Source organism: Pelodiscus sinensis, chromosome 4 (assembly GCF_049634645.1).
Source record: "Pelodiscus sinensis isolate JC-2024 chromosome 4, ASM4963464v1, whole genome shotgun sequence".
Taxonomy (NCBI): Eukaryota; Metazoa; Chordata; order Testudines; family Trionychidae; genus Pelodiscus; species Pelodiscus sinensis.
The window spans coordinates 108,430,835-108,457,978 of NC_134714.1; the positions used below are offsets into that span (position 1 = coordinate 108,430,835).

General features: G+C 41.5%; 1 protein-coding gene and 1 long non-coding RNA gene across 5 annotated transcripts in view; one reads left to right on the forward strand and one right to left on the reverse strand.

The window, feature by feature from the left end:
• Positions 1-12,360: 12,360 nt before the first annotated feature.
• LOC142829222 (uncharacterized) lies at positions 12,361-17,158 on the reverse strand. The gene is made up of 3 exons (XR_012903638.1): positions 17,036-17,158; positions 12,991-13,200; positions 12,361-12,558 (listed from the first exon to the last, which is right to left on the reverse strand). It is a non-coding gene; the product is annotated as an uncharacterized LOC142829222 (long non-coding RNA).
• Positions 17,096-27,144, forward strand: part of RIC3 (RIC3 acetylcholine receptor chaperone) — a 38,515-nt gene continuing 28,466 nt past the window's right edge. Inside the window, exon 1 of one of the 4 annotated variants that reach the window (XM_075928013.1) lies at positions 17,096-17,447. In XM_075928013.1, the coding sequence (XP_075784128.1) occupies positions 17,321-17,447 (127 nt within the window). In that variant the 5' untranslated portion in view covers positions 17,096-17,320. Of the gene's footprint in view, positions 17,448-18,688; positions 20,483-20,508; positions 23,064-27,144 lie in introns of those variants that run through there. The other 3 variants (XM_075928012.1, XM_025186265.2, XM_006126333.4) reach the window with 3 other exon arrangements.

Sequence of the window (27,144 nt, forward strand, 5' to 3'; positions counted from 1 at the left end):
CCCACAGTTCCCAGAGGAGGTGGTCCAATATGATTGGTAGCGGAATGGTGGGGGACTGAGAAGTTATATTTTTCCTGTATCCACATAGAGAATCTCTTCCTGGTAGAATCTCATTGACTATTGATTAGTATTTGTTTTACCCTGTCAGAGCAGGACATTTCAGCAGCATGGAGCCATGAAGGAATTAGGCCTTGAGGTGAAGCATGACCGGATCTGGATGGAGAGTCCTGCTGTGATGCTGGTATAGAAGGTTGTAATATCGTGGGAATGCATGAGGAGCAGAGATTGCCAATCATTGTAGGTACAGAAACCAGGGTTCTACTAGTATGACCCATGCTTGGTCCTGTTGGATTTTCATGGTTACTCGATATATCAAGGGTAGCGGTTGGAACGCATAGAGCAGTGGGTCTTCCCATCTGAGGAGAAATGCATCGCCTAGAGATCCCTTCCCCAGGCCTGTCCTGGAGCAAAACTGGAGGCATTTGTGATTGGATCGGGTCGCGAGGAGGTCGATGTTGGGTTAACCACACTTGGAGAACACTTCTTGGAGGTCTGTTTTGTCCTGGTCCTGCTAGTCTGAAAATAGGTAGCTGAGATTGTCTGCCATAACATTGAGAACTCCCGGTAGGTATGTCACTGTAGTAATCCGGTACTGTATACATCTGTTCCAAAGTTTCATCACCTCAGTACAAAGGGAGCTGGACCATGCGCCTCCTGCTGGTTGATGTAATACATACATGATGTATTGTCTGTTAGGATGCGAATAGCCTGTCTTCGATATATGGAAGAAAATGATGGTATGCATAATGTACTACTCTTAATTCTAGGAGGTTGATGTGGAGTATGGTTTCTTGGTAAGACCATTTGCCCTGTACAGTGTATGGGAGTCCAGGTGTGCTCCCCAACCCATAAGGGAGGCATCTGTAGTTATGGTAATCATCGGAAAAGGTTGTTGAAATGGAACACCCTCTAGCATGTTGTGCGGCTGTGTCTACCAATGTAGCAAAGATAGGCTGTGGTGTGGTATGCTGTTTTGTTTATAGAGTCCTTGGAGGGGACATAAATCATAGCCAGCCATGCTTAGAAGCAATTCATATGGAGTCTGGCTAGTCTCACTACGTATGTGCCAACATGTGGCCAAGTATTTGAAGACAGCTGCTTACTGTCATAACTGGTGAAGCTTGTGCTGTATTTATGAGGGCAGTGAGTCAAACCTGTGTTCGGGTAGTGTTGCTCTGGCTGTGATGGAATCTAGTCAAGCTCCTATGAATTCAAATCTGTGTGGGTTGCAATGTAGATTTTTGATAATTAATATAGAATCCAAGGCTGAGTAGTAGCGCAATAGTCATGTTGACCATATTCTGAGTAACTCGGTAGGATGTGCCTTTGATAAGGCAGGTGTCTAAATAGGGAAAGATTATCACTCCTGGGTGATGGAGGTATGCTGCTTCTACTGCCAGCATTTTGGAAAGACTCTTGGTGCCGTTGATAGCCCAAATGGGAGAACCTGGTATTGGTAATGGTTGGTTCCTACCATAAAATGTAGGACACATCTGTGCTCTGGATGAATAGTTATATGAAAATAAGTGTCTTGGAGGTCGAGGGCTGAGAATCAATCTCCACTTTCTAACGCTGGTGTGATGCTTGCTAATGTTTCCATTTTGAACCTTCAATTCGTTACATACTTGTTGAATTTTCTGAGAACTAGTATGGGTCTCCACCCCCCCAGTCCCTCCCCCATGTTCTTCTGTGTGAGGTAGAACTTCCTTCCTCGATGGGCCAAAGACACTGGTTTTATGGCTCCAATTTGCAGCAGATGTTGAACTGTTCTAGTTGTAGCAAGTTCTCATGAGAGGAGTCCCTGAAGAGGGATGGGAATTGATGTGAAAAGTATGGAGTAACCCAAACTGATGATTTCTAGAACCCAACAGTCGGATGATATCTCAGTCCATCATTGGAAAAATGCACTGTAGGTGATGGGTAAACTGAGGCATGGACAGTGTAGAAGGTGGTATAGGTGGGCATGTTGCTTGAACCCTTACCCAAAACTTCAAATTTGCTGCTTAGATGTGGAAGGTTGGTTCATGCTGGATTGATGCTGATGCTGTGGTCTGTGCTTTTGTTGCCTCTGTCTTTGTCAAAAGTCATAGGGTCTGTGGTACTACCTGTATGACTCCCATGGTCTTGAGTAGGAGTTGTATCTCTGATGCTTATTAGGCGGCATATACATCCCTAGTGTTCTCAGGGTAGTTTGTTAGTCATTCACAGAGTATAAAACCTCATCGGTTTTACTGGCAAATAAGTGGGACTTGTCAAATGGAAGGTCCTCTGCTTTAAGCTGGAGCTCCCTTGGTATATCCGAGGCTTAGAGCCAAGAAGCTCTGTGCTTCATGATTGCCAAAGCAGTGTTATGTGCTGCGGTATCTGCCACGTCCAGGGCTTCCTGGAGTGCCATGCAGGTGATAGTGCAGCCCTCTTGCATTATGGATTGAAGCGGGGGATGCTTCTGCTCAATATAGGGAGAGGGGTTACACTGTGAAATAGTGACCATAATGTAATAAAATTTAACATCCTGGGAGAGGGATTGCTTGAAAATTCCCTATTCTATTCACTCCCTCTGGGGCATCTGACATTGGCCACTGTCAGCAGACAGGAGACTGGGCTAGATGGACCTTTGATCTGATCCGGTATGGCTTTTCTTTTGTTCTTATGCTCTGGGAGGAACTGCATGAGGTCCTGCAGTTTTGAGTAACTGGCACGGTCTTAGTCATCCAGGAATGCCAAATAATTGGCTACATGCAGTCATAACATAGCCAAAGAGTAGACCTTTCTGCTGAGGATACCGAGCTGCTTATGGTCTTTATCCTGGAGGGTAGACTGGAATTGGGGAATACTTGGCTTTGTGATGTTCATCATCCACCACCAAAGAGTTTGGAGGCAGATGTGAAAAGAGAAAGTCCACCCCCTTGGCAAGGACAAAATGTTTCTTATAATTATTGATTGAGGTGGGTTTTTGCTGAATGGTGTTGGCCAGGTCAAGAATGGCTTCATCCACAGGGAGAGCTATCTTGGAGGATGTAGAAGGATGTAGGATGTGGAGAAACCTGTGTTGTTTCTCCTGTGCTTCTTGGTGATTTATCACCTGTGCATTGGCTACTCATTTGAATAACTCTTGAAAATGTTGTAGGTCATCTGTAGGAGTTGGGGTTGTAGGATTCTTCATCAGGGGATGAAAATGAGTTGTGATGGGGGGGATCTGTCGTCTTCCATTGACAGGGGCTCTTCCTCTTCAGACTCTGGTACTTCAGGTGAGGTGGGTGCAGTATCACAACTCGGAAGCAGAGGAGACTTGGCAAGAATTTTTACAGGAGTTGAAGGCATAATGTGGTGATTTTTGTAAGCCAGCCATGCATCCCATGGGGACCATTAGCTCAGGTATAGAGATGATGGGTATGGCCTGTGAAGACCATACCAGCGGGGAGAGGGAAGCAGATGGGTAGACTTGGATGAGCGCGACTTGGAGGATGTCTTTGTGTTAGTGAGGAGTGTTGGGATGAGAACCTGCTTGTGGTCCTGCATCTGCCTCACTAAGTGATATTGAGGGTGTTGGTCATCCAAGGGAGTAGATTGAATGGGCTGACGATGCCAGTGAGTGAGGTGGCGACTGAACATCTGAGTTAGTTTGGTCAGTGCTGAGGTATGTCTTGGTGCACTCTTATTCAGTGCCACTTCAGTAGGTGCCATTGGTGGTGCTGTCAGTACCGGAGGCAGCATCGGCGTCAGTGCCCTCGGAGGCAGCATGTCGCCATGTGTAGACTTTGATGCTGTCTTCAGTGGCAATTTTGGTGTGGTCCTCGGTGCTGTGTTATGCAACAGTGTCATTGGTGCTGATGTTGATGCCGGTGTCGAGGACTTGTGCCTGGGTTCAGAATATGCCCATTTGTGTGGCGCGCTATGTTTTGCTGGCACGGTGCCAGAGGTGCCGGGCTTATTGGCAGTGCTGGCTCTAGTGGAGCTTGGAACCTGGGGCAGGGATCTGGCTGGAGATGTCCTGGCCTTTGCCCTGTCTGAGGATGAGGAAGGATGTTTCTTTTCTGAAGTTGGAATTTTTTTTCCCTCTTGAGTTCTCACTGAAGCAGGAGAGTCCTCTCGGGTTGGTTGGAGGAATTTCTTATACAGAAAAGTCTTCAGGCAATTCGCTCGGTTGCATCTTGCCTGCGCTGTGTAGTTGGAACAGTGCGGGTACTTTTGGGAGTGATGACCTTCTCCCAGGCATTTTATACAGGATGTCAGAGGCATGCATGATATCTCTGCATGATGTCACAGGGTGACTGGTCCTTTAAGAGGGATCAGGGTCTAGTGCACCTGTGATTTGTTGGCTGTCTACCAATTGAGATTAAGAGAAGGCACATGGGCCATAGAAAAAAGCAATCAAGGAAAGGCGAAATGCCTGAGACTACAGCGGAGGGATTGGTTTCATGACTTCTTGAGTTGAATAGCCAATGCTAGGTCATTGGGTAGAAGAGCCATGAGATGAATCAGGAGAGTGGAGCCCTGGAAGAAGGCATAAAGGAAGAGGGAACTGTGTGCTGGTGGACTAATGGGTGCATCACCTGGAAGTGATGCTCTTGGAGAGGGGAAATGGAAATCATGGTACTTTTGTACGTTTTATTGTGGAACTTGGGCGAGGGGTTGTACCATGCACGTTCTATGGACTATTCTATGTGTGGATACACAAATAAATTATCCCTTAAAATAGCACTATTTAATCCGATAGTGAAAAGACTTCTCTTTTTATGGCTGAACTGAGGGGAAACTGGTACATTTATGTCATGGCCTGTCACAAGAGGGCACTCCAGTCTGGGGCCACCCATGAGAGAGACTATATCATGCCTTTCCCAGGGAGAATAACAAGGATTTAATGAGTTTTTTCTACCTCTGAGTGCTCCCTGATCGTATTTTAGAAAACAAATTCTTAGAGTCCCCTTATCACTAAGTTTGCACCCATCATGGTCTTTGCTCTGACCACTGTAAGTGTCTTGTTCTGCCCCTCCCTTTTGGCCTAGATCCCGCCCAGACAATCTCCTGGCTGAGGGCTCAAGCTGTTATATCAGTTCTTGTCTCTCAAGAATGTCCAGCAATGCTTAGCCCTGAGCTTAATCACCAGAATCCAGGTCATACTAGCTTCAGGAAAAGACATTTTATGGAAGTACAATGCGAAGAATCTCATATCGTAAAATAAGGTGAGGTGACCGTAACCACACTGCGGTCTCAATTTGATGGATGAGCTAATTACAGGATAGACACGACTGGCTGCAGCAAGTAATGGGAGGGGCCATTTAAAGCTCCATTGTTCTCTGGAATTTTAAGTATCAAGAATGTTTAAGTTCTGAAGCATCCCCACTCCGTTAGTTGGTGATGTCTTCCCTGGCACTGCTCACCAGATGGAGACAGACACAGTCCAGTATGCTCTGGCCCTGCTCCTCACCACCCTGACTTAGTACACATATGGGGCAATGGCAGCTTTGCACCTACTAGGGTGTTGCTCTTGGTTTTCAGTAGCACAAAGGGGCTGCAATGGGACAGAGAATCTGGCATTGTTACAAAACATTACCTGTTCCCTCAAACTCCTACACAGGATAAATCCTGGATTCCTTCCATATGTGGATGGAGGCCCTAGCTCAAGACATTCTCTCATTTTAGTTTAGTCTCCAAGCTCTCTCCAGGTGCATCTGCACAGCAACCTTCCCTCGAAATAAGCCACACAATTTGTGCTATGCAAATTGAGTAGCTTATTTCGAAATAGCTTATTTTGAAATTTGGCGCTGTCTACACAGCACCATTCCAACAAGTCCCTTAACCCTCATGGAATGAGAGCTACAGGGATGCTGGAATAATGTGTCCATTATTTCAAAATATATTTCAAAATAACGGGTGCATTAAAAGATGTGGAATTGCTATTTTGGGATACTTCTAGTATCCCAAAATAGCCCCACTGTCTAGACGTAGCCTCCGAGAAGGATTTCTTTACCCCACAAATTCAAAACAGTTTGAAGACTCATTTTTCTTTTCTGCCTTCCAGCAGATCTTGACAGATCCCTTTTCAGTTCTTTTCACATATAGCCATTAGTATTAGCCCGCCACTGAAATAAACTCCTTGGCCACACTGTCAACATCCTTAGGGTATGTCTACACTACCCCGCTAGTTCGAACTAGGAGGGTAATGTAGGCATACCGCACTTGCAAATGAAGTGGAACGAGGTGTACCGGTAGTTCGGAATAGGAATCCTAGTCCGAACTACCTAGTTCGAGCCCCGTGTAGCACGGGGTTCGAACCAGCGGGGTTTTAAAAATGGCGGCTCCCCGCTTATGCAAATGAAGCCCGGGAAATTCAAATCCCGGGCTTCATTTGCAAGTGCGGTATGCCTACATTACCCTCCTAGTTCGAACTAGGAGGGTAGTGTAGACATACCCTTAGAGTGTTATGTCTGCAACACAAGTACAAATGCCACACATGTACAAATTAGCTTTCACAGTTTGAATGCATGGATAACAACGCTAACTCAACTGCCCCTATACAGCCATGTGATTCACCTACACATACCACATTTAAGTCAGGAAAGTCACATCCTACAGAGGAGATGCCTGTGGAAAGCACAGTGCAAACAATGGCCCCATTTCTACATCTAAATCCATACAGGAGGATTCCTGTGCCCAGAGACCTGTTGACTTCAGTGGAATGTCATATACTTGCAGGGGTTTGCCAGGGCACTCTTTGAAGTCACTGGGGCACATACAGGGCAAAGGTACATCTGCATCAAACCAACCACAGCAATGAGGCCTGTGAGAAGCATCTAGCTGCTCTATCTTATTGTCCATGAGATAAGTACTTTCCTTTAAGAAAGGCTTTATGTTATAGTTAGTACTACCTGGATGCTTTTAATTAACTGTACCTCAGCCACAATGAAAAATCAATATTATCATAAAACTTAAAGTTTATTTTTTCTTATAATTTAAAGTGAAAGTTTTGCCAATAATGGATAAAACTCTAGGTTGACATGGTGGGCAGATGGTATAGAGGCCATGTTCTCTGTGTTCTACTGTACTAAATGCATCTTCTAGCTGAAGGAAAATAGTGATTATCAAAAAGTCAATTGTCATTCTGCCTCTTTAGAAAAATTCCCATTAAAGATAAAGCCAATTTTAATTAGATTAAGTATCCAATTACTGTAATTACATTTTTTAAAAATTCACATCATGAGGATGACCCTTTTTAAAAGGGTTACAAGAATAATTAGTGTATTCATATTAACCAAAATGTATTGGATAATATTTATACCCAGAAGGCAAAGTACATTACACATATTTCACCTTTGGGGAAAGCCTGCAAATGTTTTGGCAATGGTATGAATATTTATAGGCAAGAATGTGCTTTAGCAAGATTATATGAGAAAGCACTTTTATGCTCACAAATTTTTACCCAAGGGTAAAGAATACATAAAATGTAGTGCAGAGATTATGGATATGCAAAGTATGATTTAAGCAAGGACTTTATATCCGTTTATTTAATTAATTGGGGCAGAAGACTATTTTTCTTATTTTTGTGACAAAAGAGCCCAAAGAATTGAATTGTGAGTTTTCTCTCTGCCCACTAACCATAGCAAAGGAAACTGGCAAAGAAGGTGGAGGGGAAAGTCCCCACCTCACTACTTGCCAGAACATAGCCAGCCATTTTCACTCGTCTTAATTCTGAGTCATATTTTACCCAGTAGAATCCCATCACTCTTTTTTTTCTGATCACGGGCTCATAATTCCAAGGTCAGAAAAGCAGGGTCTCTAGGGAATTTGCAACTATATCATTACTTATTTGGGGACAAACTTTTCAGTCTTTAGTCTGGGGAAGAAGTAACTCCGTGAAAGGGGTTTAGGGACCTAGCCCTCAATCCTGGCTTTACAAAGGAGCTGCGGAAATCTGCTAGGGAGCTTCTCTGCAACAGTGCTGGTGCAGCATATTCACAGATGTTATCATTTCCACAGCTTTTAAGGGCTTTGGAGTCCTTGCTCCATGATTTGGCCTTAGTAATGTCTTCCACTGATTTTCCTAGGAGTTTGGCCTTAGTAAGAACTGCCCAATTTAGCCCTTTACTTGTACTTTTCTCTTCTACCCTGCCACTCATTTTGGCTAACTTTACCTTTTCCAAATCTGCGTAAGTTTCGGTACTTGACTACAGACCAAAGACAGCACTCCAGGAAACTCAAACCATTGGGAAACACTGGGCCTGGTTCTTTTTTCACTGATGTCACATTCACATCAGTGAACTTGTATTAAATTTAAACTAGTATAAATTTAAACTGGTATAAATAAGAGAAAAATTAGGCCCAGATTTTTAAGTGCTCTGTCAAATATGTTCGTGTTCACAAATTATCAACAATTGAACAATTTGTATGTATTTTGCTGTTATTCAAGAACATTCAATTAGGCTACGTCTACACTGGCTCCTTTTTCGAAAGGGGCATGCTAATTTTAAACTTCGGAATAGGGAAATCCACGGGGGATTTAAATATCCCCCGCGGGATTTAAATAAAGATGTCCGCCGCTTTTTTCCGGCCTGGGGAAAAGCCGGAAAAAAGCGTCTAGACTGGCCCGATCCTCCGGAATAAAGCCCTATTCCGGAGGATCTCTTATTCCTACTTCAAAGTCACATTTGAAGTAGGAATAAGAGATCCTCCGGAATAGGGCTTTATTCCGGAGGATCGGGCCAGTCTAGATGCTTTTTTCCGGCTTTTCCCCAGGCCGGAAAAAAGCGGCGGACATCTTTATTTAAATCCCGCGGGGGATATTTAAATCCCCCGCGGATTTCCCTATTCCGAAGTTTAAAATTAGCATGCCCCTTTCGAAAAAGGGGCCAGTGTAGACGTAGCCTTAATGTTTTACATGATCAGATACCAGCCGATAGATTGTTCATGTGTTATTTGTTATTACTGTTGCTTCACGCTGTGCTATCTGATGACACAAATCACATTGAAGTGTTTCTGCTTGTTGGATGAGTGAAACTTTAGTGACGAGAGAAAAGGCTTGAATAAGTATTTTGTGGCACAAACATTTGGGCAAACACATATTTGCATGAGTATTAAAATATCGAGTGTAAATATTTGTGTTGCATACATATTAGCACACTCTGTTTCTATGAACTTTTCTGCAAACAAAAATATCAAATAAATATTTTCAGCAAATGAATAAAAGCATGAAACAACAAAACAAATGCATGCATCTTAAGGGAACAAATGTTCTTGAATGTGTTTTCAGTATTCACCCAATATTTGGGAAGAGTTGGGAGGATTGGAAAGCAAGGATCAACAGAGGGAGAAAATGGATGGGGTGAATGTCAGGAAGAGAGAAGAAATAAAGAATAAAAAAAGAGCATTAAAATGTAATTCTAGATACTTGAGACAAACTATTTTGGCTTAATGGCTGGAAGTATCACTATAAATATCCATTATATGCACACACATATACAACACACATAGTAACTGAAAGGTTTTTTTGTCACATAAATCCTTTTATTTTGAATACTATAAGGACTATCCTTGGAGATTCATGGATAAATATCAAATCTTGTGCAGACATCACTTCTTTAAAAACACCTCCTTGATGGCAAGCAGCATCCAATGTACAGTGATGGTAAAAAAATCACTTCATGAGGTTAACCCTTTATAAAAGTATTGTGGGAATAATCAGTGTCTTCATAGTAATGAAACTCTGTATTGAGTAATATTTATACCCAGAAGGCAAAGTACATAACGTGTATTTACAAGACTTTCATCTTGTTTGCTCATTCTGTTTGCTTAGGAGCCTATTTCCATACCTATATTTGTATATATGGACAAGATGCTCTTCTCAGTTTAGTTTATGGGAACTTTTCCACTGACTTCAGTGGCTGTAGGATTGGGCCCCTAATCAAAGCTGTCCGATGAGTGCAGTGAATTGGGACAACTGTTCTGGGCCCTGTGTTATTGGTGGGGGGAGCAGGAACATGCTTCAGTGTGTGCGTGTTGTGCGAGACTTGGGCTGTCTTCGGAAGCGGCAGCCATAGGTGCCGACTCTGTGGGTGCTCCAGGGCTGAAACACCTACCAGACAGTCCCTTATCAATGCCTCTCCATCTGCCCATCCATGCCTCCCCCTCCCCCAGCAGGCACCACAGATCAGTGCCTCCCTCTTCTCCCCAGTGCATACTAGCAGATCAGCTGTTTTGTGTTTTCAAAAGGTACTGGGGGAGGAGCAAGGGAGCAATGCGCTCAAGGGAGGAACTGGACAGGAAGAGGCATGTGGGGTTGAGGTGGGACTGGAAAGAAGCAGGGCAGAGCATTGGAGGAAGGGGTGGAGTGGGGGCGGGACCTGGTTGGAGCTGGAGGGGAGCATTCCCCCAACAGATTAGAAATACAAGCTGATTTGTCCCAGGCTGTACACCCCACTAGGGATAAGCCCTGACCCTAACACTCTTTGGCTGCGTCTAGACTGGCAAGATTTTCACTTGCCAGCTGTCTACACTGGCTGCTTGAATTTCCGCAAGAACACTGACGATCTCATGTAAGATTGTCAGTGTTCTTGCGGAAATGCTATGCTGCTCCCGTTCGGGCAAGAGCATTTGCGCAAGAGGGCCAGTGTAGACAATGCGGTATTGTTTTGGGCAAAAAAGCCCCGATCGCGAAAATGGCGATCGGGGCTTTCTTGCGCAAAACCGCATCTAGATTGGCATAGACACTTTTCCGCAAAAAGTGCTTTTGCAGAAAAGCGTCCATGCCAATCTAGACGCTTTTTTCCACAAATGCTTTTAACGGAAAAGTTTTTCCGTTAAAAGCATTTGCAGAAAATCATGCCAGTGTAGACGTAGCCTTTGGGTTTGATTCTACCTACCTCATGCACCTACATTTTTTACTGAAATAAATGAGGATTTGGGTGAAGTAGGAAGATTTTTCTTCTAGCCATAATTTTGGTGTCAGAAAGGGTACATCTAGACTGCATTGCTATTTTGGGATACCAGAAATGTCCTGAAATAGCAACAAGGAATGTCCAAGGAATGAGTCCAGTATTTCGAAAAAAAAATTCAAAATAATAGATGCTCTCATTTGCCATCCCTGTAAACTTCATTTTATGAGGAATTGGTGCCATGTAGATGTGCCAAATTTCGAAATAGCCTTTCAAAATTAAATTTTAAAAAGATACGCAATTTGCATAGCGTAAATTACGTATCTTTTTTCAACTTCAGAGTGCAGTCTAGACATAGCCAAAGCTTGGTCCTGAGGTCCCTATCAATATATTTTTGGATGATCAATATAGTTGTTGGATATTTGCTGACTGTATTAAATAAATGTTAAATAAAACATGATAAAAAATGTGTAGCAACTGTCTTGCTCCAACTACATAAACAAACTAGAATAACATTTATTTCAGAAAAATCTTTTTGATGTACTAATGCACCCAACTTGTTCTTTTTCCTTGCAGTGTGAGCTGCAACAGCTAGCATATGCTGTGTCAGTGGTCACTGTACAAGTGCTTCCATAGTCTGGCTGGGGATTTGATTATCCAATGTGGAAAATGAGTTCTGGAGCATAGTGGGTATTTCCATACCTCTCTGTTGTGAGAAGTAAGGAAGGAGAAGCTAGAAAACAAGTGACCCTTGTCAGAAATGTTCTATTCTTTCCACTTATGTCAAAAAGAGTCCACTTGCAGACAGCGACACTACCCTCTGTTTCATACTGTTAAATGCATGAAAAATGCAGAGGAAGCCCCTGATTTTCCATGTTAACCATCACTGAACTGACTCGGTAACACTCACAGGATTGCTAATAGCGCAGTTGTCTCTTGCTGGTTACTCATTGCAGCATGAGCCTAGGGAGGCTCAGGGAGGTCCTACAGCTCTTTTAGTTGCCTCTGTGTCCTATTATAAGTAGTCTCACTCTCTCTCGTGTGCATGTGCTAAAAGAGTTAAAATGGAAATGGTGACATACTGTTTAAGTTGACTTGAGACTGCTTCTGGAATGGCAAAGGCTTGTTGTCCTGGGAAACAACAACCTCCTGATAAACTGATTCTTCTAAATTACTACAAGATATCATAGCCAGCTTATTATCATTGAGGTAGATATTTGTGGTTGCTCAACATACAAAGCTGTCATCCAATTTGTTAGGATGGCTACAACTTTTTCAAGTACAAAAAGGAAAACTGCATAAAAGCTGCCTTTGAAAGGGAAGTGTCTCAACATTGTTTTTGTCATAATACAAAGTAATTAACAATACAAAATTGTATATTAGTGTCAAAGGTTTTGCTGAATTATTTATTTCCACTATGACTACCAGTAATTGCAGATTTAGGGCCTTATCCAAAGCCCACTAAAGTAAACAGAAAGATTCCCCCTTGACTTTGGCTCTGATCTTCGGTCTTTTATTTGTTATTGTTCAAGAATTGTTTCTAAATTATCCAGATTCTTAGGAATGGGATTGGGCAACTGATCACACAAGACATTACTTCCATCTTCATAGAAACGTGGTCACTTCAACTCTAAACATAAACAGAATTCCAACAGTTTTGAAATCAAAAGTTACAAGTTAGTTCAAAGATTTCACACCATGTGTATTAAAACAGCAAATGTCGTTAATCTACACCACATGCTGCATTCAGCACAAAGTTTACCTAATTTCAGATAGAAAATGCCATCACACATAATCACAAAAAAAACTTATTTTACAGATCATTTCAGTGTATTACATTTTAATTAAGCTTAAACGATACTTTGTTGAGTGCACATTACCTTTTAATCTTCAGAGATAAAGAAGAATTACCAAGAATTGATCCCTGGACTGTGTGATGTAGTTATGAAGTCATTTAAATTCTATACCTCTATAAGACATTCTCAATACAAACAAAGAGAAGGCCTCACTCTAACATTGAGGGTAGCAGAATCTGGACCTAAGTGAGTAGTGGAAAGTTTACTAGTGTATGGTTTCCAATCCATCCTCCATACAATCTTTGTGAAGTTAGCAGCAAACACAGGACTGTCATGAACAGCTCTCCTTGTCCTCTCCAGATATTCTCATTTGTGGCTTCTGCAGGGATTCATTCTGTCATACAAGTGAAACATCTTGGAGAGATGACTCGGAGTAGCCAGCCCTCAGTCAGGGGATTCCAGAATTTTCCAAGGAGCTAGTGAGGGAAAGCAAACCCAGGAAACAGGGTCTCTCATCAATGGGAGATCAGATAAAGGCTGCCCTCTTCCCAGAGGTGAAGTGTTATGTAAAAACAATTACTGGAACCTTTAGAATGATCTCCAACTGTTCAGAAGTCCTAGTAACTTGAATAGTGATAGAAATGTAGCCGTGTTAGTCTGGTGTAGCTGAAACAAAATACAGCATGAATTATTGGGCCTAACCAAGTGAGTTATAAGATCAAGAATACATATTCCTGCGACTCCAGAAATATAATCTATACTATCATGCGCCGAAAGTGTCCGTCTGCTATGTACATTGGACAAACATCTCAGACACTTCACCAAAGAATCAATGCCCACAAAACAGACATTAGACAGGATCACAAAGAAAAAACAGTTGCTTGCCATTTCAACCAGAAAGGACACTGTCTCAATGACCTACTCACCTACATCCTACTTCAGAAGACATTCAAATCTGCACTTGAAAGGGAATCCTCTGAACTGGCATTCATGCTAAAATTCGACACTCTCCGCAGGGGGCTGAACAAAGACCCCAGCTATCTTACCCATTACAAAGATAGCTTCCCCAATTATCACCTCTAATACTATTAACTCACAGACATCTACCCTTCCCCACCTCTAATATCATTAACTCACAGGCATTCACATTCCTTCCTCCCCCCCCCCCCCCCCCGCATCCCCCTTCTGTTCTGAAATGTGATTTGTCCTTTTCATATGTGTTCATTTTTTTTTAATTCTATCCTTTGGTATATATAGCTGTGACTATTTTCTTCCACTATTTGAGCTGAGGAAGTGGGTCTGGCCCACGAAAGCTCATCATCTAATAAACCATCTTGTTAGTCTTTAAAGTGCTACATAGTCCTGTATTTTGTTCTAGTAACTTGAGACCTTTCAGGATTGTGCCTTCATATTGGTCTGCTAGGCCTTAGTGAAAAGCAGTTCTTCTGTTCTCAGTTCAAATCCAATTACTAGTATAGTAACACTTGTGGAAAGTCAGTTAAATAGTCGCCACAACCTAGTCCCGCTGCAAAATAATCTATTTCAGCTATAGCAATCTAGTGTAATATAAATATAATGGAAATACCAAACCATTACATTTAATTTGACGTCACAGCTTTTGCCTATGATTCTCAGAAAGAACCAGTATAAACACAGAACTCTCTCACCCTAGTAGTAGCATGAGAGCAGAGATTTTTAGAAATGTAGCATGAGACATATTTGTAGCAATTTACACAATAGCAACCCAAACTTATGAATTATTTCCAATCTTCAGATTTCAAACTTCCTCCTGAAAAAAAAACCCATCACCCCATCATTCTCTTCCAGAATATGATCTGAGGAAGTGGGTCTGGCCCACAAAAGCTATTAAACCATCTTGTTAGTCTTTAAAGTGCTACATAGTTTTTCCTTTAGTTCTAGAGCACACAAATCCCAGGCAGCTGTTAGAATTTTTTGTCAAGATCTGTTCTGAGCAGAGTTAGATAACAGTGTGTTTTTAGATACCAGTAGTTGGTCAGTCTATTTTAGCACTGTTATGACCATTAGTGGCTGAAGTGCACTATTGGTACAATGCAATGGAAAATTTTAGGGAAAAAGAGATAATGAAGAGTTGGAGACACTTTTCAAGAAGTATTTCTTGGTGCAGTTAGGAAAAAAAACCATTTTAAAATGTACCAAAGTGCACTAAATACATCCAAATACATAAATACATTAAGGCTACGTCTAGACTGGCATGATTTTCTGCAAATGCTTTTAACAGAAAAGTTTTTCCGTTAAAAGCATTTACAGAAAAGAGCGTCTAGATTGGCACGGACGCTTTTCTGCAAAAGCACTTTTTGCGGAAAAGCATCCGTGCCAATCTAGATGCGGTTTTGTACAAGAAAGCCCCGATCGCCATTTTCACGATCGGGGCTTTTTTGGGCAAAACAACACCGCGTTGTCTACACTGGCCCTCTTGCACAAAAGCGTTTGCGCAAGAGGGCTTTTGCCCACACGGGAGCAGCATAGTATTTCCGCAAGAATACTGACAATCTTACATGAGATCATCAGTGTTCTTGCAGAAATTCAAGCGGCCAGTGTAGATGTAGCCTAATTGTCTTGTACTGTATTGTAAATATTTGTAAATAGTAAATCCAAAATACACCTTGCTATAATTTTCTTGCACGGTTTCCTTCTGAAAATTATGATCCATAGTGTTTTCAAAGTTTGAACTGACATTCTACTGAGAACTTTGTTGGATATTTTGTCACCAAAAATATAATATACATAAGTGGCAATAATGTTGACTAATTAGTAAATTTTAAATACAAACTTGCTACAAGATAGTCTACTGGATTCTAAAATAAATAAAAGCATTTTTATCTAAGCAGATATACCCAGTTTTAGGTTTTTGTTCGCATAGTCCTCATGTATTATATGCATGTGCAAAATGAATGCTTCTATTATCTTCTCTAAGGCTATGTCTACACTGCCTCTTTTGCCAGCAGAAAGTATGCTAATGAAGCGCTCATTAGCAACTCTCACTTCATTTGCATAATGAAGGCTTTTTGTGCAAGAGGTTTTTGTACAAAAAACAAGCAGTGTAGACGGTGCTGTTTTGTGCAAAAAAAAATCCTTTTGCGCAAGATCTGTATACCTCTTTTTTTAAGGCATCTTTTTTGAGAATCTTGTGCAAAAGGGGGGTTTTGCACAAAATAGATCCATCTACTAGTTTTTGCACAAAAACCTCTTGCGCAAAAAGCCATGGGCAGAGATTATGCAAATGAAGCATGATAAATTGCTAATGAGCACTTAATTTGCATTGCCTCTTCTGCAAAAAAGAGGCAATGTAGACATAGCCTAAAAGAGAAGACAAGGTTCATTCCTGAAAGGAGCTCAAAGCCACCTGAGTATTGTTGAGCCCTTCCTAAAATCCTACTGAAGTGAAAAAAGAACCAGGGATGCCCAGCAACTCACAGGAAATGCTCCCCCCCACACACACACCAATTATTGCTCACCCCTGCTTTACACCCAAATAATTTCCCCTACCTAAATAAGGCTAAGAGAATGAAAAACCCACAGCTCCCCGTATGAGCCAGAGAGATCCCACACAGGCAATGAAGGGGTTGAGGAGGCAGACCAGCTCTCCACTAGCAATGAAAGGGTTTGAGACACTGCCTAACCCAATTAAGAGCTGACCAGGAAGAACAGAGCTCTGCTTTGCTTGGTGGGATGAAAGTTTAGTTGCAGTCCTGATGCAATGGTTGTAGGCCAGCTGGATTGGCTCTCCTGGAATGGATGGCTAAATTTTGGGGAAAGGAAGTTAAATATCGGCAAATTAACTCATCCAATAGTTGATGCATTTATATCGACTACTCCATTACTCGATAGGGCCTGTGAAGTGTAGCAGTACCCCAGGGGCTGTTACTACACTTCAAAGGTGAAAGCACCAGGTGAAGCCGGGGTCAGCTGGACTCCCCACAGTGCCATGAGGAGCCTGAAGCCAAGGCTGCGGGCGGGCGGCGTGTCAAAGCGCACGGAGCCGGGGATCTGGCTCCAGGTGGTGCTGCCGCTTTGAAGTACCCTCCCCTTCTGATCAGGCCGCAGAGGGGAGCAGCCTGTGGACTGTCCCATGAGCAATGGATGGCGGCTCCTGTCCGGGGCTGGGGAGGGGCAGAGCAGCGACTCGGGAGCGAGCGGGCGGGCGGGCGGGCCCCACGAGGCTCTGACTGGGGCGCGTTTCTTTTGTTCTTGAAACGCCCCAGCCAAAGCACCGTCCTGACGGGCTCCGACGCGCCCCTCCCCCCGGGCGCGGGAGCAGCAGAGGCTAACCCGGGCCAAGCAGAGCAGCCCCGCCAGCCGCTAACGCGCATGCTCTCGTCGCTCGCGCACGCTCAGTGATCGGCCAATGACGAGGAAGGGGGAGTCCGAGCTTGCGCCTTACTCCCCTCTCCCCCCCCAACCGCCGCAGCACGCGCCGGAAGTACATCGGGGTCACGCAGCTCGGATGTGGCGCCGGGAGCCGGTTCGGTTCCGGTTGCGCGCAGCGGTTTTCGGTCGGCGGCGGGGTGGGCGAGCGCGGGTTGAGTCCGCCGCGTGCGGCCGTTGGGGGCGGCCATGGCGTATCCCACCGTCCGGAAGGTGGCGATGGTCTCCTGCCTGGTGCTGTGCGTCTCCCTGCTCCTGCCTAGGACCTTCCTGTCCCGGGGCGGGAGGCAGGAGCCCGGCAGCGCGACGCCCGAGGGTAAGAGGCCTCCCCTGGGCCCGGGCCCTCCAGGGACGTGGCGACCCTTCGCGTCCCTAATGGAGCTTGGGCTGCTCAGCTGCCACCCCCCGCTCGGGGCTTCCACCCTCCTCTTGGAGTCTCTCCTCGGTACCGGGGAGGGCGGCCGCTTCTTTGCCTGAATCCGACCATAGGGAAACCCAGTTAGACTGTGACTAGCCCGATCCCAGGGCCAGCCACAACTGGGAGCATTTTATCCTACTGCTTAGGAACCCCAGATTTGGACCAAGGCCTTGTAGTGCTCATGGCTGCGCAGACCTGGCAAAAAGGCCAGGCCTCGGGAGCATACAGTTGGCAACTTAGTGCATTCCAGTGGCTAATGTTTGTAATTCCAAGATTCTCATACTGAGTTACACGTTGCATTAACAGGTAGTAATAGAAACTTAGATACCAAGTTTAATTTACTGCTTAAGGCATAGAATCAGAGTTTCCAACACTTTGGTCATCTGAAGAAGTGGGTTGTACCCACATGATACCATCCATATGTTTTGTTAGTCTGTAACAGGAAAAACTTTAAAAACAACCCCAACAAATAGTCTGGTAGCACTTTAAAGACTAACTTGTCTATCTCTCTGAAGATAATTCTTTGTGTTTGTCTGGTTACCTTCTGTGCCAGGATTTCAAAGCATCTTACACACACACTCTTGATTATCACAGCATTCCTATGCAACATTATCCACATTTTTAGCAAGAGTCCTGAAGAAGAGAGGTTAAAGAAATGCCATCATCTTTAAAAATCTCCATGTGGGCATTGAATCTCTTGCAAGGGCATAGGAGGTATAGGACACACTGAGTCGGCTACAGGCTTATAGGTGTGTGAGCTTTGGGTGTAATGTACAATGGGATCTGCAGACTTGTACGTTGAAATGACCCCATTTTGTTGCACTATTTTGTAAGAATGTGTTTGCCTGGTCAAAAAATTCCCCACAGTACTATATAGTAACTTTGGCTGCAGCTCTTTCCCCCCACAATTGCTGCTTTCATTTCAGTGGTGCTGTTTGTGCAATTCTTGTATAAAATATGTTGGTGGTTTTTTTTTTTTGAATGAAACATACTGTGTGTGTGTGTGTGTGTGTGTATATATATATATATATATAATTCACCAAATATTTTTTCCATCTCACCTTTTCTTGTTCTCATTTCAGAGATCTTTGGTATACCGTGGATTTTCAGAGGCGAAGTCATAGTTCAGTGTTCCTATCTCTGACCCAAATACCTTTTAATCAGATGTCCCAAGTTCCATTTGAGTTTTATTAATTAATGTGTGTAGTAGCTCAGATAAATGTTATGTCAAGGGAGATCACATTACAGTATCCTTCATTCACTGTGTTCTGTCTATTTGAAAGAGATTTTCTTTTGTTTTTTATTTTGCTTTTGAAGTGTCATATGAAATAAAAGTTTATTTGAATCACATTTAGTTTCCTACTCCAATATTATTTCTGATTTTTTTACCAATAACATAACAAACATTTTTACGTGACATATAATTAGGATTAGTACAGTTGTTTTGTCATTTTACTTTCAACATGGAAGATAGAACATGCTTAAATGTCTCTCTTTTGGGATAGCACATTAATGACTCAATCTCACAAAGTGCAGGGTTCTCTGCCTCCATGCCGTCACAGTACTTAGGGCATGTATACACTACAGGGAAGATCGACCCTCCAGAGGTTGATCTTCTAGCATTCAATTTAGCCGGTCTAGTATAGACCCAAAATCGAATGATGAGGGCAGCCCCTGCCAGCATCCTGTACTCCTCATTCTACAAGGAGTAAGGGAAGCCAACGGGAGTGTGTGCTCCGGTCAGCCTCCATCAGAGTAGCTGCTGCAGCAGTGTGGCTTAAGGGAAGCTGAATTCAGCTACACGATTTTGCGTAGCTGAATGGTGTACTTTAAGCCGACCTGCTTCATTTAGGATAAACTTAGGCAAAAAGTACTTGACTTGAGTAGGGCAGTTCTCATTCTTAAATTTAAGCGTGAATTTTTAAGTGGTGGTGAATCATGGACAATACTAAGCAGCCTATAGGACTGAAACCAGATGCCTTACACTGATGGGGATGTAACCTCTGTCTGTTGCACAGCTTCAGTTTAGAGTATATGATCCATTTCTCAATTTCATGGCAGCAGTTTCATTGCAGTTGTTTCTAGACCAAGCTCTTAATATTTTTATGAAAAAATAAAAAATATCAATTAAACAACCATGATTAATTTTCTTGTCTGTAGTCCTCTTGAGTGAATAGTGTTTAAATACTTTTGAAGTTGAATAAGATAATGTCATTTTTAAACTTAAAGGAAATGCCCCAACTCTAGTCTGAATAAAAAATGCATAAAGTTTTCTGCGGTTTGTTAAAATCTAACATTATTCAAGAATGAGTTATCAGACAAGTCTATAACTTAGTATGGGTATGTCAGCTAGTGTAACACTAAAGCTGTGTTCAGAAGTATTTTTTTTTTCATTTAAGAAAGCAATAAGCCACATAGCAGTAGGGGTTAAGCCCCACGGGTGTCATATATTTGATGTCCACTTTGCCATTATGCAAAAGGCTAAAGGATATTGGTTAGGAAAAAGAAATAAAGCCTATATTGATGCTTAAAAATTACTTTAAAATATAGCCCTCTGTACTGTATCCTATGTATTTTGTTACATGGATTCATTTAATTCACTGCTTATTAAAAACACCCCCCTCCCACTCAATGACATATCTTAAAATGGAGGTTTTTGAGGAGTTAAATATGAAACTGAATCGTATAATCAGTACTGCAATTTCAGTAATGGTTTCACAGACACCGAGGCCAAAAGGGACCAATATGATCATCTAGTCTGACCTGTGTAACACTGGGCAATAAAACTTCCCCAAAATAATTCCTTATTAATTCTGCTGTTTTCGTAATTCCTTTTTCACAGGGATTTATTTTTTTAATTGATAATGCATAACTGCATGATAGAAGAGTTAAAGGACAAGAGCAACTGGATCTGACATCATTAGCCAGGATGGGTAAGGAATGGTGTCCCTAGCCTCTGTTTGTCTGAGGGTGGAGATGGATGGCAGGAGAGAGATGGCTTGATCATTACCTATTCAGTTCACTCCCTCTGGGGCACCTGGTATTGGCCACTGTCGGCAGACAGGATACTGGGCTGGATGGACCTTTGGTCTGCCCCAGTATGGCCGTTCTTATGAAGTTTTCATGGGGAGACTAAAGGACATGGAAACTATTTCTGCTACAATAATCAACAGTGAATTAAATATGTTTAATATATGTTTAAAATAATTAAATTATACATTGATTTCTGTATGACAAACATTCCCAAGCAATGGATTTGCAATCAATTTTCAGTTAATTTCAGAATTTTTAACATGGATCATAAAATCATCTTTCTTTTTTGGTTCGGTCTTTTGAGCAACTGGATCTGACACACTTAGCATTTGAATTTCCTTCAGTCAGGGAGGTTTCCAGATAAAGAACTTTTTCTGTTTAAGATAACTATCTTGTCCTTTATCCCTTCTTTCCATCCTGCTCCTTTCATTGTTCAATTTTTGTTTAATCTTATTAAATGTATCATCTGGTGGCAATTTCATAAGGCATATTCCTAAATTGGTTTGTTTTTCCCAACTTTAAACGTCTAAGAACACAGCAAGGTCCCTTTTCTAAAAAGCAGTCATAAGCAGTATTTATATAATAAATACCTGATGCTGTTTTCAATATATCCTGAGGAAAACTTACGCTGGTTGATTATATCAAAAGTGTATGTAGTTGTGTCCTCATTATTGCTTTAAGAGTGAGCAATAGTTTAAGTGGTGTAAGTTGTGCCTAAGATAAAACAAGTCATATTGAAATAAAATGTAAACTAGCGCATGTGAAGAAAAATAAGCAAAACACAAATCTAGTGGGAGTTGAAAACCTAGAAAATAGACAGAGGTTGGTTAATGATCAGTGATTTAAACATCAGCTTGTGGCTTGAAAAAGGTTAACATAATTTGGGCCTCGTATAGGCAAAGGTATCCCAGGGGCCATGGTCTTTATTTGGTTTGACTACCTGGAATAATGCATTCAGTTCCCAGTAGAAAGATATCAGCAAACTGGAGAGAGTTCAGAGAAAAGCAATAAAAATGATTTGGTGGCTGGAGGGAAAATTTAGATTAAATATCAGGAAAAACTGCTGAATAGTGAAGTGCATTAGTTTGTTGAATGGTCTCAAAAGCAAGTGATAGAAGTACCCTGGCTTATAAAATATAGTACCGGGCTGGACAAAATATGAGAAAATACATTGTAGCAACTGGGAGGGAAATGAACTGTTGTTTTTTTTTAATTCCTAATTTCACTGAAAAACAGCTTGCTCTTGACTCACTATGATGAAAAACCCACAAAAAGCATAAATGTCAACAATGCAAACCATAATTGTAAAGAAGCATAAGTATATAGTTAGAGTTCTCACAATATTAGAACTTGCATTTGGAAAGTCTGACTGAGGCTTTTTGTGCCTGGTGCTGTACACTGTGTGTTTAATTAGTACAATTTGATTGTTCATAGTGTGCAGTGGTTAGGACACTTGCTTGGGTTCATTTATGTTCTCTGGCACAGCATTTTGGGCAAATCACTTAGCTGCTATGTGGTTCAGTTCCAGATTTGTGTAAAAAAAGAAAAGTATTATCCTGGAAGGAAGAAGTCCTCTATTACCTGCTGCCTGTAAGAATAGCTATCAAGAACTGTTCTGGCATCCTCTTGACTGGGTGCTCATCTGGAAAGATTAACCTCTTGAAATAGGTTAGCATAAAATAGGTATAAATAAATCTAGCAGAACTAAGTGAATCTGATGGAGTCTGTCTAGATTTTAAGCTTGACGATCTAATTCAGTGGTTCTCAAACTGGTATGCTCATCCCTGGGGGTATGCAGAGGGAACATATACTCATCTAGATAATTGCCTAGTTTTGCAACAGGTTAATTAAAAAGCAATAGTAGAGTCAGGACAAACTAAAATTTCAAAGCAGGGCTTGTTTATACTTCTCTCTATATTGTACGCTGAAAAGTAAATACAATATATCACAATGATTTATAATTGTGGTAAAAATTAGAAAGTAAACAATTATTCAGCAATAATTGCTCTTACACTTTTTTACTTGTATGTCTTATTTTGTAGATAAGAAGTTTAAAGTGAAATTTGGGGTCCAAAAGACCGATCTTACAAGAGGTTCAGTAGTCTGGAAAGGTTGAAAGCCTCTGGTCTAACTAACGTCACATAGGGCATCACTTCTAAATTTGGTCCTGTGATGGATGGGAGTAGTACTACCCTTTTTTAAAACATTACAGCATTCAGTAACTAAAGGGTTAATCCCAGAAAAGCAGGTAACCAGGAAGTGTTGGCAGGAAGCCAGGAGAACCAATGGAAAGAAACTGTTGAGATTTGAGTTGAAAGGAAATTTGTCTGCTACGTACGTGTGTGTGTATGTGAGTGTGTGAGAGAGAGAGAGAGAGAGTGAGAAAGAGAGCGTTTAAACGGGGCCGGGGGTGGGGGATGAATTGAACCAGGCAAGATTACCCATGCCTGGAAATGGACAGGATCTTGAAGATACAGATATGTAAGTGAATGTTTAATTAGACATTGCAGTCAGGTTATTTTCTTTGTTGTAGTTTGATTAAATTCCTCTGTGCTGAGTCCATGTGCACCTCCCTTCCTCCCCATGCACTGTACCTAAAGCTGAATCCCAGGGAAGCAATTCTCTGTTCTTTAATTTGTTTTTGCTCAGTAGCTTTACAACACCTAGCAACCGAGTATGCTTTACCAGATATATCTTTGGTTAATAAAATTACTGTTTTTAAGACTATGATCTGATTCTTGTGTCCTGGAAGGTAATAGAAGGTCTGTGTATGCAAGCCAAAGGTTGAGAGGTCAGCTATCAGAGATTAGTTTTCCTTTTTTTTTCCTCCAAGCTCTCTTGTGGTAAAATAGCTTGGGCTACCCTTCTAGAAGAACTTCCCAAGTGAATCTTCCTGGGTTCAAGAAAGTTTTGTTTTTCACGTAGGTAGTGGCAGCATACCACTCAAGATCAGGGAATCTGTGACTGGGGAGTTTTTAAGCAGAAGCCTATAAAGGCAAGATATTTTTAAAGTCTCTTTTAGGCCCCCACTTTCTGCACTTGACATGCCAGAGTAGGGAACAGCCTTGACAGGCCCAAAGAGTCCAAGTACACCTACGTGGTGATGAGTTCTAAAATAAATGCAACCATTCAGGAAAGAAAGCATCAATGAAGATAGCTCAACAAAAACCTGCTAGCGTGCAACCATAGTGTAAAAAACGATGTTGGAGTGCACAATGAATAGTGACAGTGTTATAATACTATTAGAGCAGTGTTTCTTAAACTTTTTAAGACTGAGAAACACCAAACAATTTTTTTTATAAGGAACACCAAGCCAAAAAAAAACAAGTCGAGGGAAAAAGTTATTCAGGAAAAAAAAGAATTGGGGGAAAATTGAGAGAGAGAAAAAGTCGCCTGCCCCTTTAAGGGTGTCCATTTTGAATTCTGTTCTCCATGGCACACCTCCACTGCCTCGCGGCACAGCGGTGTGCCGCGGAACACAGTTTAAGAAACACTGCGTTAGAGAAACCAGTGATACGCCATCACACAGGCAATTGGGATCTTTATGGTCACCAATCTCAGAACAAATGTTCTGGGAGGGAAGGGGGTGGGAAGCAAGGACATTTCAAAGACAGACAAGGAAAAATAGTAGAGACATAAAGAACTTCCATCTGACGAGAGCTTGAAAATATTGATACAGTAGTTTAGAAAGAAAACCTCAACAAAGCATACAAAATAATGGGTGGTACAGAGAAGGCAAATGGAACACCTAACAATTGACAGGTTCCAAACAAAGATGTGGCACTATAAGATGTATGCTTATCATTCTATAGACCTGCTTTACATTCATCATCACCACCCTTTCATTCAGATACTGTATATTTGGACGTGTAATATGTTGGTTTTTGTATATCACTTAGGCTACATCTATACTACAAGCCTCTTGCGGAAGAGCAAATGCAAATTGAGCGCTCATTTGCATAGGTTTTGAGGAAGAACAGCTCTTGTGCAAAAGGCGTTTTTGTGCAAAAAGGCGCTGTCTACACAAAAAGGCTTGTAGTATAGACGTAGCTGTAGCGTGGTGCTGGGACAATGCAAATAATAAACATTCATTCACCCTCTTAGGTGGCATAAAGGGACCTGGAGAAATTAAATTAATATGTGAATTAGCGTAACCAAAAGGATCCATCTGAGATAATGAAATCTAGAACCCTTCACGAATCATCAGTTTGTATCCCGCCCAGCAGTGAATTTAATTTTTTACTGTTGGATGCTCAGCAGCCTCTGAAATCTTGTGGTCTCAGTCCAGTTGTCTAGGGATGACTGTCCATATGATAAAACCCAGTACAATGGTAACAATTGTTTGGTTGATAGTCTCCTCAGAGAAGTCAAGGAGTGAATGAGTATGGAAGCTGAACTACATCCCATGACAGAGCTGGGTGAGGAAGCTCAGACTAGAAGAGTGTCAATTGTAGCTGTTCTGTGGTTAGAGGATTTCATTTTCTAGTCATGTCAATGAGGCATCTTTTACAAGCACTAAATTCACATAACACAGCGCAATAAAAACTGGTGGTAGCCTCAGTGTATGTGAGTTTCTTGTAATTTTCACAAACAGCTAATTTTTAGGGAACTATTTCAAGTAGCACTGGTCTGAAATATTGGCTCTGTGCATATTTTAAATTATTTTAATCCAGTTAATTTAATTTTTTTTCCCATTGAGATGGGCATATACATATGTGTTTATATTTTCTTGCCACAAAAGTGCTTAGTATGGAAACAGTCTTTTATAAGCATCTCATACCTAATATGAAGTAATGTTTTATGTTATATATTTGTGAATATTGCTTTTTAAAACTACTTTTCATTGCTTTTTGTCATAACTCTGACTTCCTTTTGCAACACACAGAATACTTGTGCACTGATTTTAATAGAACTTTACATAAAGAAAATGATTGTATATTATTGTGTAGAAAGATCCTAGTGATTGATTAAATAATTGAGGTAGACTCATTCGGAATGAAATTGTAGCTTTTAAAGAAGTATGGTGACATTGGAAATCACTGCACTTCTGTCATTTTTTTACCTACTATTGGCACCAAAGATTATTAGAGCTGAAAGAAATTGGAGAAAAAAATCTATATATATTTCTCTTTATTTATTTGGATTTGACAGCACTCTGCACTCCATCATTTCACTTTCGCTTGTGTAGTCAATTTCCTGTTTGTGTGGTTTTTTTCTGCAAAGTAAAGGAAAAGGATGGGAAAGAATTTTTTTAAAAATTAGAAAATGTCATTTTTAAAATGATAAAAACAGACAAAAGTCAAGGACAGAATCTATTTCAGCCCCTTTTTTTTAAAATGACTAGATTTCAAGTTGCTAGTGTTCATTTAGGTCTAAGTTTATTTCTTTATGTAAATTAAAGTTTTTAAAGCGTGGTCAAAGCTTCCTTGGAAAGGTAGAAAAATTATCAATTGAAAAATAGTTCTGTTTGTGTCACACATTTCTGTCCCCTCCACCCCATAGCTGATCTTTTTTTAAAAGATCATTTTAGTGAATGAGATCTGTTTCCTATGAGTATTTCGGCTCCTGTGGCTTACTCCCCACTTGAAGTGGCAATGCTTTGTGTATGGAATCCACAGAAACCTGTTACAAGACATTCCTGCTGTATCTACAAGACTCTTGTCAATAAGATGTCTTGTAAGGTACACTTTTAATAATTCAATAAAATGGACTATAGTAAGTGAAAGGGCTGTTAGAGCTGTGTTAGACTGAGAATTCTTTGGTGAGTGATACACTCATGCCCGGCACTCTTTAAAAAAAACCACCTGCTGCTCAGTCAGCAACTTTTAAAATAAGGGCTTACTTAGTTTTAAAATAATTCTGTAACTTCCACTAAAAATCTTTCTACTCACTGTAATCCATAACCTTTACTCAAGGGCCCCCGGTCCTGTGTGACTAAATGGGATGCAAGGGCCAAGCACCCTTTATTTCAGTGGCAATGTTAATTTATTCAATTTTAATGAAATACCCTTCATTCCAATCCCCCGCCCTCCTCCCTGCAAAACACTTCAGCTGTGGCTCACAGAATGTCAAAATGAATCAGTGATTATGTGCATCAATATTTCAACCAAGGTTTTAGTTTACTGTGTGTTCCAGGTAACCCATCTCCATAGCCTTGCCAATTGTGATGCCTATGTGTCTGGCTTAGAACCAGCTTCCTCCCATGTATGTCAGGGAAGCAGGGATCTTCAGTGACTTAGCTACCTAGTCTTAGCTGCTGCACTGTTTTTCAGACAACTAAGCTCAGTAGCCTACTTTGTGGCTTCTCCAGTTCTCTGGCTCCATTCTGGACTCCAGTTCTGACTCCTGTTGCCTTATTCCATGGCACAGTGCAGGGAGATAGCAGTGCAATTCAATTTGCTCCCCATTTGTGGAGAAAATTGGAGTGCAAGAGGCAATTGCAGGCAAGGAAGGGAGACAGAAAAAAATGTTAGATACCTGATTCAGAAAAATGACAAAATCTGTGGGAAAAATGATGAATTCTGTGACATCTTACAGAAATACCAAATTCCATTCATGGACC